The sequence below is a fragment of the Dunckerocampus dactyliophorus genome, chromosome 8 (genome assembly GCF_027744805.1).
Source record: "Dunckerocampus dactyliophorus isolate RoL2022-P2 chromosome 8, RoL_Ddac_1.1, whole genome shotgun sequence".
NCBI classification, from domain to species: domain Eukaryota; kingdom Metazoa; phylum Chordata; class Actinopteri; order Syngnathiformes; family Syngnathidae; genus Dunckerocampus; species Dunckerocampus dactyliophorus.
This window is the reverse complement of record NC_072826.1, coordinates 23,387,194-23,399,332: the sequence shown is the minus strand read 5'-3', so window position 1 is coordinate 23,399,332 and position 12,139 is coordinate 23,387,194. Positions and strand designations below refer to the sequence as shown.

Sequence of the window (12,139 nt, the reverse complement as noted above, 5' to 3'; positions counted from 1 at the left end):
ATTATTTTCCAATAAGAGATAATAACATTAATTGCTATTTGAAATGTTACAACCGCGTTACCGTGAGCAACAGTGAAATGTGGCATTGTTGCAGAGCCTCGTCCTGCGAATGAGCAATTAATTCCACATGTGAGCTGACTTGACAGATCACACTGTGTTGTTTGTCTTTCAGCAGATCTTGGTCGGAACATTTAGAAACATCCTTTCAGCCCGCCTTGACAATCTATCTTTATGTGGCAGTGAATAAAACCTTTTCCACAGTTTCCTTATCATGCCCTTGATGATAGCGACACATTTTTGACCACATTATGTCGGCAGAAATAAATCCCACACTATAGCTAATGGGGAACAAAACAAAACAAAAGATCATCACATTTCATTCTGCCGTGGTGATACTATGAAACAATTACAATATCAAAAGAAAGCTCCAAATAACAATAAATGAATAAATGATATACCGTCTTCTGGAAAGCTAGGTGCAGATGCCGCTCTTCAATCTACATTCTGTAAATACAGTGCAGCCGTGGTCGGTGTAATTAATTTGTTCCAGAATGTTCAACTCTAACCGGAACGGACTGACTTAACGGACCGGATACATTTTTTCCTTAAGTAGTTGATATAATAATAAATAAATGACTGTATGGGACACCCTGGGAAGTATCTGCCACCACCTTCCTATTGGTGGAAAACAACTCCACATCAACCAATCAAAGCATTACAGGCCAGTTGCTGAGGGAGAAGGGGAAGGGTAAGTCAACACTGTCACCTTGATGTGAAAAAACACAGCATGTCTCTCGAAGACTACAGGCCTGACTCTTCACCTTGGCTGCCCTTGAAGTTTCTTGATGTTCTATATCTGTGTTGAGGTGGACAAAAACACGTTTTTGGAATGGGACATATCATTTGTTGTGTACATAGGTAGTACATTGTACATACATTATTTGTTGTGTACATAACTGTAGGTAGTACATTGTACATACATTATTTGTTGTGTACATAGGTAGTACATTGTACATACATTATTTGTTGTGTACATAACTGTAGGTAGTACATTGTACATACATTATTTGTTGTGTACATAGGTAGTACATTGTACATACATTATTTGTTGTGTACATAACTGTAGGTAGTACATTGTACATACATTATTTGTTGTGTACATAGGTAGTACATTGTACATACATTATTTGTTGTGTAGGTAGTTCATATGTTCTACCTGCCTTGAAGGTAAATCCTTCTATTTCATTACATTTAACTTTGTTGTTTGATACATATTTACGTACATATACTGTACATGTGTGTACATTTTATATTTGCATTCTAACTTCCTTACATTGTAGAGATTCTCACAGTAAAAAAAAAAAATCATACACACATAAAAATGTGGAAACTCCTCCCGTTGGACCCCTGCAGCTTAATGCAGGTCAGAGTACATCCCTAAAGCTTTTGTTTGTCTTGTGTGTGTGCTTGCAGCATGTTCATGTCCATGTGCTGCCCAGGAAGGCAGGTGACTTTGAGGACAATGACAGTGTTTATCAGGAGGTAAGATTTCTGTTTTCTGCTTCAGCATGTCAATGAAAAGCCATACTTGATATTGATGTTGATGTTGGCTCATGTAGCATGGTTGTTATTGTGACTGTGAGTAGAATTATTATTAGCTGTTGCAGTGGTTGTGGAGTTGAACATACAGGATTAGAAGACTGGATGTGTATGGTCAGCGATAATGTTTAGCTCTCACTGTAGACTTTTTTGAAAGACAAAAACGGGGATGAAAACTTTTATCACTACATAGCTGAATGAAAGAGCACTCTACTTTAAAGCACAACTTCTCTATTGTATGTAGCTTTATCAAAATACAAAACACAAAATTTCAAATGGCAGTCAATTCATTCTGAATAGAACTTGTTATTTTTTACTTTGGGTCATCAAATAAATGAAAATGTACTTGATGAGTTTTGCATTTAAATGCTTTAATCTCCTAAACCCTTGCTAGGAAAAGACCTATCAAAAATAAAATATTTTCTCTGCATCTACAAGGTCTACATCAGAGAATGCTGGCTGTCCAAGACCGCACATTAGTGCTGATTTTGTACTTGTCTTGCTTTGCTTTCACATTCACTGTGGCATTCACTGTGAGATCACGGAGGATTAAATCTAACATAGTCTTCAGAAACATCTTCTGATGCACTAAGTTGGACACATCATCAGTGCTGTTTCCTGGAGTCACTGGGTGTTTCCTTCAGGTTGAAGTCTGATGTAGGCTCTGGTGATGTTGTCAGTGCATCACATGGGCCTAGCGGTTGTTCTCTGCTGGGGTCACTGTACGTGTATGGCCTTGAGGTGATTGTTAATGGCGTCCTTTGAGCAGGTGAGGCGCCCAGTCCTCTTTTGGCCAAGGAGCTGCTTGGTCAACTTGAAGGGATTTGCCAGGAAAGCTGCCCTCTTCCTGGCTCTCACTCTCCGCCTCGTCCTGTGGAACTCTGCCCTCTTCAGGGTCAACAGTTGTTTCCTTAGGATGCTTTCAGGCCTGCCAGGCCAGCTCTCTCAACTTCCCCTGCTGTCTTGTACTGCCTCTTTACCAGCTTGAGCTCCTCCGTCAGGCGCTGCTTCTCCCCTGCTCTGTGGCTCAGAGCATATGACAATAGCGCGGGCTTGGCCGCCTCAGTTCCAAAAACTTGTGTTTTAGTGCTTTTTTGGTAATTTTTATGCTTGAAAATGCATCATTTAGGCAATAAATACGTAACATTAGCCTAAATATACAAATGTTTTGACTAATAATAGGCCATATTCAACCATCAAACAGCATAATTTATTAATTGATATACTGTATCACTGTCAGGAGATCGGGAAGACCTGAGTTCGAATCTCCGTTGTGCATCTCTATGTAGAGTTTGCATGTTCTCCCCGTGTGTGTGTGGGTTTTCTCCGGGTACTCCGGTTTCCTCTCACATTCCAAAAACATGCATGTTAGGTTAATTGGTGACTCTAAATTGTCCATAGGTATGAATGTGAGTGTGAATGGTTGTTTGTCTATATGTGCCCTGCGATTGGCTGGCGACCAGTCCAGAGTGTATCCCGCCTCTCGCCCAAAGTTAGCTGGGATAGGCTCCAGCATAGCCCCGGAACCCTAATGAGGATACGCGGCATAGAAAATGGATGGATGGATAGTGCTATCTAGACATGAAAGACCTTAACACCCTTAAAGTCACTTTTACACTCCCATTACCTAATGTGGTAGACATAATAAGAGAAAATAAGACTCACGCATGTTAGCATTGGAAGAGTTTCTTATTATTGTTTCTTTTTTTACATCCGGGACTTTTTTGTGGCCAATGTAACATTACTGACACCTAGTGACCAGTGTAGAATACTACATATCAACGTGTCTTTCATTGTGTTTTGTGAATGCCATATATTTGTGTATGAGTTAATTTAGCCATTTTTATGTTTGAAAATGCTTCATTTAGGCAAAAAAATACATATAGTTTATTTGCTTACATATGCATGCGTTTTATTTCTAACAGGCCACGGTCAACTATGAAACAGCAATGATTTATTAATTAATATACACTAGGTCCCCAACTTACAAACATCCGACTTGCGAACATTGGCGGATACGAACACAAGCCGACTGGTCTATATTTTATTTTATTTTGCCTTCTAGTCGCTCCATCAGTATTTATGCTGCTACATGCTTGACCAGTAGAGGGCACTGTGACACTGCTGATGGGACCAACAGACGCTGGGGAGAGAAAGCTAAATGGAAAGCTAAATTGTAGCTGTATGATACAACCCGGACAGAGCGTGTGATTAAAGTTTATGAAGAGTTAATAGGCCTGCTTAATTCTACACCACCCACAGAACACTACCTCTTTTAGAAGAGTCTAATGACGATGACGATTTGTTCTTTTTCAATAACTCCTCCTCCTCCACCACTACCACCAACCACGTATGCTCACCCACTCCTCTTCAAAGGTAAATAAAATTTATCATTACGTATTATTATATCATTTTTATTATTATTGTTTTTTTCATTAATTATCCTTGTTTAATATTACTACTGCATCCAAACTCATATTTACATACATACACATATACTGTATATGTATACATGTACATGTAGTACCTATATCATTGGTAGTATAACCTTATTACCTTTTTACGAACAATTCGACTTAAGAATGGTCGTCTGGAACCAATTGTGTTCGTAAGTTGGGGACCTACTGTATTTTAAAAAAAATGTGATAGAGTAAAGCTGTGAAATTCGGTGCGCGATGTGGCCCAGGGACGGCTGTACGCAACTTGCAGGTTCTGTTTTGTGCGTACACAACCTTTATAAATGAAACTCCTGATTATTGATGGGTGGAACTGTTCTGGATTTGTAAAAACCCTTGCAAGACTACGGACTGTAGTGGCTTGCTGCAGTACAGGTAATATGAGTCTGTTTACCCTTTAGGTGCCCTGTGATTGGCTGGCGAACAGTCCAGGGTGTACCCTGCCTCTTGCCCAAAGTCAGCTGGGATAGGCTCCAGCATACCCCGGTGACCCTAGTGAGGACAAGTAACATAGAAAATGGATGGATAGATAACCCATTAGGCGCCTTAGTTTTTTCAAGAAAATATTCAGTTTTGATAGTACTATTTAGGTTGTAGCTTGAAAATGGTTAGAGATAAAGGCATACTGTATATGAAACAAATCATCAGTATGACCCAGAATTTGTGATGGGAGTAAATTCACTCATCTAATTTGCATATTATGACATCACCAGACTCAGAAATGGTCATATCCCTTTCTCCACGATACCCAACGGGCTCATCAAAATGTCTGATCCACTTATGATACTTTTCCTCATCTCTCAAGCAAACCCAGCCATCATCATCATCATTTACAGCAGGATCTTGAACACCACTGCTGCATCCTTTGATTATAGTAGTGTATTTTCTGCTGCGGATTCTACCGCGACTACTGCTATTTCCATGGTTTTATACATACCCACCAGCCCCCTCACCATTAGCGGTGTTTTGACCACCACGCACCGTACGTCTCATCTATTTCTCCTAGTACATTTTAGGAGAAACATATGAGAAACATTTTTAGACAAAGTAAAAACTAAAATGAGGCTGAGATGGAAATCTCAAATTTGTCTTCTGAGCTATAGAAGCCATAGCGCTATGTATATATATGTATCCTGCCACCCTAAAAACGGTGAAGCAAAGCATCGGCACCAAAATGTGCTGCATGTGGACTGTAACGGGGAGCGGACTCGCTACCGCCCGCACACGGGGTTCAAGACTATAAACTCCTAAACTTTGCATAGAAACAAGCCCACAATGTTGTCAGAGTGAAGTTACAGATGTCCGCCATCTCCTGGTGTAAAATAGTAACCACATGAGGCATCATATTTGTCTCTGTGGCTTGTTAAATTCAGCAATGTTGCTTGTCGCAATTTTGCGACTTTGGCGCGTAAACGGCTGATCACTGACAAGGCTAAACAATGCAAAGTTAAGATATCAAATAATAATATATTGCTTAGGTACAATATCCATTTCATTTTACGATACCATCTGGCCCTCACAGTTGTCTGCTGAGAAAAAGTCTGGCCCTTGGACAAATGTAGTGGATGACCCCTGGTCTACATGGATGATTTTGGTATGAAACTATTTGTTTCGTAATGGACATACACTGTATCTTTACTACTGTAAGTGTAAATCAGTGGTTCTCAATTATTTTCTGTCATAGCCTCCTTAGGGGACAGAAATGTTTTCATGCCCCCCCTATTTGAAATACTGTACTATTGAGAAGGGTCTTTCTTAGATTGGTTTGGTTGAGCTTTTAGCTGGCGTTTTTCTGGTTATATGCCTATATAGCATGTGTATATTGATGAATAACATAATAGGATTGATTTAATAATAATATTGATTGAATTTCTGTGGGAGGACTTCTTGGTTCCACAATGACTTAAATACCTGAGTTAGCGTCTACCAAAACAGGACCAGCAAATCTGTAGAATTCTGCTGGAAGAGCATCGGTCCCAGAGACTTTCAGAGAATTAAAGGCATCAGCAAATTTCCCAAATGTTCACCTCGGACCATCTTTCAAGATTTTTTTTTGTCTCTCTAGAATATCTTGAAGTTCGTTTTGTCAGTGTTGGTCTGAATTCCCACTGTTTTGTTTTGTATCTTTCATCAACCTCAGTTTACACTGGACCTTTAAATGAAAAGTGCAGAGCGCAGCCTTCTTAGCAACATAAGTTGTATATCTTAGGTATTCTTTGTGCTGGTGGTGTTTGGTGTTTTGGTCAGCAGTTCCTGAATATCAAAATTTTTATTAAACCAGTCTCGACGTCCTTGTTTTGAGAAACCAAGTATTTCCTGAGAGGTGGAACAGATTGTGGATCTGAAAGCTTCCCAAGCAAACTCAATGTTTCCAGTTTTAAAGGGAAGATTGTCAAGACTGTTCGCAAAATAACGACAACTGGCAAAGAGAAAAGCAACCGGACTCTCGAATCACACCAGCTTCCAGGAGGTCACGAAGATGGCTGCAGACTGCTTTGATGTCTTGCAGGTGTATGGGTCGAGCAGAGTGTCTGAAGGGGGTCTCATCATGTAAATTAAAATGCTGTCAGACTTTGGTCAGTGCAGCCAAAGTCCAAATCATGTTGAGAGAATACCTTTGGCATTTTTGAAAGTTCATCTGTGATATGGTGTTTCCATTCAAGTGGAATAGGTAAATTGCCAAAATTGAACCGTAGAGCAGCAGCCGCTGAAAGAGCGGAGTTGGTTTTAACCTGCTGTGACAGGATGCTGGCAGCGTCTCCTGCAATGGAAATTACTGTCATTACTGTCGTTACTGCATCTTGCTCAGACTCATTTTTCACAATGGCTGGTACTTTGTATGGCGCATGACATGGAGTGGAGATTAGACAGTTTTGGATGCATAATCCACACAGCAAAGGAGATGCAGTATGTTTGCTGAGGCCCACTGCGTGGCAGTAGAAATCTTGATGTCTGCAGAACCATCGACAGCAATAATGCCACCAGCAGAAACAGTGAATGGTTCATCAATAAAGCTGATCAACCAGACTGCCCCTTGCACAGCCATCCTGGCTTTGTTGGTGTTGCAATGCCAGAAGCTTTAGCACTGCACAATAGCCACGCTGGACTGGTAGGAATCTGGAGCAGTCAATCTGGACAAACTGGTCATACAGGGGTTCCAAAGTGTTTTTGTCAATCAATAGTGACAATGGGCAAAAATCAAGGACCATCAGGGCAAGAGCAGAGATAGTGAACTCAGAGCCCAGAAACTCTTTGGGAAACTTGACAGTCACTTTAACGTAGCCCAAATATGGTACTGACTGTCCCGCGGCGCCCCCCACAAGGAGCAAGTGATCGAGTGGTTTGACAGGCTGGTCTGATAAATGTTAGAATAAGATTGGTGAGATAGTTACTTGAGATCCTGTCTCCAGTAAGCAATGGTAGTCATGGTCAGTGATAGTCACTAGGGATGAGCGAGATACTGGTTTTAGACAAGTATCCATTACGGATAATGCATTTTTGTCGAGTACGAGCATGAAACGAGTACAGCTCGTCATTATCCGTTATCGTGATGAAGGAAAATCTTCATTGGGTAACTATTTATGTATTCACTCATCACGCTCTGTGACTGGCCAGTCAAACACAGCGACTGCCCCTCCCTAGAGAGACTTCCTACAGACAGAGAGAGGAGTACGCAGTGCATTTAACAAGACAGAGTTGAAAACGGCTTGTGTCGTGTTGGTCACTGCCTCCACTTCGGACAGGTTTTTTTTTTAGGTTTTCCTCAGCTCAGCTCGTATCTAAAGTTACTTGGTAGACTTGTTTCGTTACGTGCGCAGTGCATTTGACAAAACAGAATCGTAAATGGCTCGTTTTGTGTCAGTCACTGCCGGTGTTTTTTTTTCATCTGCTTCCTTCTAATTTGGCTGGTGAAATAACGTCAGCTGGAAAACTTCGCTTGTAGTACTGACCGCGGTGCTTTTGAGAAAACTACAGTGAACAAGTTCCTTGTTTGCCATCACTGGATGTTTGCATGAATCACCAACTTCACACAGATCATTAAAAATAATTAAATAATAAAGTCTTATAGATCACTTACACACATACCCAGTACACATATAGCTGAATAATAAACAATAAATATAACAACTTCTGATCAATCCATGTCAATTTCAGATTTAAAATAATGTACCCATTTCAGCCCCACACATTTCTGGTTAAACCACGTCCTCTTCCGGTTTATGCTCCGCCCAATCCAAGTACAGATACGGATACAGGTAATTTAGATGGGTGAATAGATACAGATAGTGGTGTACTCGCTCATCCCTAATAGCCAGTCCTGCTGCGTTTAGCCTACAAGTCCCTTTTGTAGTCGATACACAAGCTTTTGGGATGTAATGGATTGAGTCAATTCAACCCACAGGACAAATTTCTTCTTTGAAGGACATTGACTATCCTCTTCAGCCTCTGTCTGCCCTGGAGTGCACAGGAATTGCTTTTATTTTAAATTCCCGGAGGCACGAAAGTTGGATTCTTTCTTGGGTATTTTGTTATATTCCTTTCTTGAATGCAACCAGGACACAATGTGGTGCATTTCCACACTGGGGACAGCAAAAACACTTAACAGGCCGGGGCTGTAAAGATGTAGATATATCTTATGTTGAAAGATGACTTCTTGGTAGACAGTGTTTGTTGTGGCCCCGCTGAATGGTAGTCAGAAGAGACTTTTTGCTTTTGGTCATCAGCTGGCTGTTGAGCTAATTGTCGCGTCAATGTGTTTAACGCAGCAACAGCCCCTTGCTCAGCAAGATCGATGCAAGCAATTTGAGCATGAGCAGCAACTTTTTGCTTTGTGGCTCAGAGGTGTTGTTTTATGCAAAGACTTAATGTTGCTATCTGATCCTCTTCTGTCCGCAGAAGCAATAGCAGCTCAGCAAAGGCTGGCGGTTTAACCTACTTATGCTTTAACTGCAGCTCTGAAATTAAAGTGTCATTCCAGAAACCACAACAAAATTGGTTAAGCAGGTATCAGGATCAGCCTCTAAAACTCCTTTCCTTTTCACAGCCAGAATAATAGTGACTTGAAGCATTTGCAAATATGTTGATGCATTTTGAAAGGTGTCCATGAACTTGGCATACAGTTCTTCCCAGTCCTGTACTGTGCCATATGCAAAATCTACAGCAGGGGTGCTCATTATGTTGATCGCGAGCTACCAGTCGGTCGCAAAGCTAGTATGGGTCAATAGCCAGCCTCACTATGAAATTTGTCACTTGATTGACATACAAGACAGCCAGTCAGACATCTGACATTTTCTGATACATCATGTCACCGCCTATGCACTTACAACAGTGCAAAGTGCTGCAAAACTTTAGCAAGCTAGCGAATTAGCCTCCACTTCAGTTATTTTTAACTTAAGAAAGGGTATAAAATGAGTGGGGTAACTGGAGCAAGTAAATCCAAAATTATCACTTCCATCAAGAGTGGGAGACAGACTTTTTCTTCACAATGTCATTTTCAAAGTGCATTTGCCTCATCTGCCAGGCTGCCATCGCTATACCAAAGAAGGGAAATGTGGAGCGGCATTTTCGAACAGTTCATTAAAACTACAACACTGAATTCCCTCCGAAAAGCGAGCTGAGAAGGAAAAAGGTGAAGGAAGTAAAATCACAGTTGTCTGGAAAGCGGTCATTTTTCCCACCGCTAACTTCAAAAGCGAAAGCAGCCACCCAAGCATTTTTCCGGGTGAGTCACTTCATCATTAAGAACAAAAAATCCTTCCAAGATGGAGAGATGGTAAAAAGAGGCATTTGTTGAAGCAGCTGACTCGTTCCCAAACTTTAAAAACAAACCAGAAATCCATCAAATCTCTCCAGATATCAAGAAGTACAGTTACACAACTACAACTACAACAACTGCACTACAGTTGAACAAGTCTACTGGACGTGAGTCCAGTTGTGCATTTTTATTAATAATGGTGTTTACTGATTTGACTGCAAATGAGCTGCTAACAGTACTGCCCATTAAAAAGAACACATGCAAGGAGAGGACATATTTCGGTATTTTAAAAACTTTATCGAGAAAACCCAGCTCCCAGTGTCCATCACCACGGACGGAGCACCCACAATGGTTGGCCGTTCTGATGGATTAATTTGTAAGTGCAGGGAGGACAAGACTTCCTCCATTACCGCTGCATAATAGACCAACAAGCATTATGCGCAAAAATGCTCAACATGAAAGAAATAATGGATGTGGCAACAACTATTACCTGTTCTATTTGCGCCAGATCTCTTCAAAGACGTTTATTCCATGCGTATCTGGAGAACGCCGACTGTGACCACTCTGAGTTGTTTTTGCACACTGATGTGAGATGACTTAATTTAGGAAATTTCCTGCAAATATTTTCAGAGCTGAAATTGAAGAGTTTTTCCATGTAGCTAAACATGCAAAGTACAGCCTACTAAAAGACAAACAGTGGCTGCTAGACTTTAGCATTTTTAACCGATCTGACCAACATGTTGAATGACCTTAAACTACAGTAGAGCTGCAAGGAAAAGGCAAAACTGATCAATATGATCATCTCAGTTAATGCCTTCAACATCGCTCCTCAAAGCTCCAGCGCTATGATTTTGCAAATTTGGTTTGGTTTGGTTTGGTTAAATTTATTTCGAACATGCATATGTCCGAAAAGGAGTAGGAAGAAGTAGAGCTTATTTAATCCTACCCCCTCTTCGTAGCACATCAGTTGCTAATACATACATGTGTGTACATACAAACACGCGCATACATATATACACTTAAATCTGCACCTACACAAGTATGCACATATACACATATACAGTATACAGGTACACAATTCTTTTCCTTTCTATTTATCCTGTCCTTTCTCTCCTGTTGATATCCACATCCTCTTCGGTATTGCACTGCGAGTGATGCTGGGTTTGTATACAAGAGTTCCTTTTGCAAGGGAAGTCATGCATGCAGCTTGACAGTGCACGCTACACAGAACAGAATGACAATTGTCTGTCAGAGACGCTTTTAAGACTTTGCTTTACTTGAGCCAATCGCTAGAATCGCTACCTTTTTTGGGAAGATGCTGAGGTTGTTTCACTGTCTTTAGAAATACCAACCATGTTTCACCCGAACACTTCTGAAGTGGAGGATGGGATTTTGACACGACAAGCCGACGTTCAACTGAAGTCTAGAGCTCAGGGACAGTTCTTGAACTCACTCACAGTGGAAAAGTACCCCAATATGACGATATGTGCTATCTCCTTGACTGCATTATTCGGCTTGACTTATTTATGTGAGTCAGACTTTCCCACTTGAAGATCATTATGTCCAAGTACTGTTCCACCATGACTGATAATCGTTTGGAAGTGTGCTTGAGGCTGGCTATCAGCAGCTATTGTCCGGACTATGCATCCTTAGCTGATTCCATTCAGTGCAAGTCATCAGAGTGAGGTAAGGACAAAAAATGTCCAGATAAATTATGAAAAAAAATTGTACATAGAAATAAGTGTCTAATCAAATCAACAGGCTGTCCACATTTTTTTTTAAAACAATGCATGTCGCACACTGAAGAGTCATTCACATGTAATTGAACTCTACTACTCTGTGTATTGTAGTCGGCTTCAGGTGGCGGTCTGGGGCTCTACCAGAGAAGGTCTAAGTCTTTGGGCTGATAAATGGTGCATTGAAATATCTTCACTTTTAACAACATGCTTCCCTACGTAGCACTGAATTGCCGGAGGGTTTATGTCCTGACCTGTCAAATTGCAAGGTGATGCTCCTCCTTTGGAGGAGAGAAGTTTCTGCTTGAGGAGGTGGCTGCTCACTCCTCAGCTGGTGCACAGTGGTTGGAGTCTGAACATTGGGAGTAGAAACTGACAGTGGAGCAAGCGATGCTTTAAACGCCGACTGAAGTGGTGGTGTCAAAAGTGGCTGTAGGTGGCTGCTTCACTTGAGTAGTTGGACACAGCTCAGTGTAAGTGTGACCAATTTGCTTCATCATGGCTTGAAGGACAACTGCATGGTCAATACCAGAATGTTTAGCTATTTTTTAGGTATTTTACTTTTGCAAGGTAATATTTTCTTTTAAATTGAC

The 12,139-nt window shown here is 40.9% G+C and overlaps 1 protein-coding gene across 8 annotated transcripts in view; it reads left to right on the top strand.

Annotated features, from left to right (window-relative positions):
- fhit (fragile histidine triad diadenosine triphosphatase) overlaps positions 1–12,139 on the top strand; it is a 210,850-nt gene that overhangs the window by 151,024 nt on the left and 47,687 nt on the right. For all 8 annotated transcript variants that reach the window (XM_054784105.1, XM_054784104.1, XM_054784099.1 and 5 more), the window contains one exon: positions 1,474–1,542. In XM_054784105.1, coding sequence (XP_054640080.1) covers positions 1,474–1,542 — 69 coding nt within the window. The remainder of the gene's footprint in view (positions 1–1,473; positions 1,543–12,139) is intronic.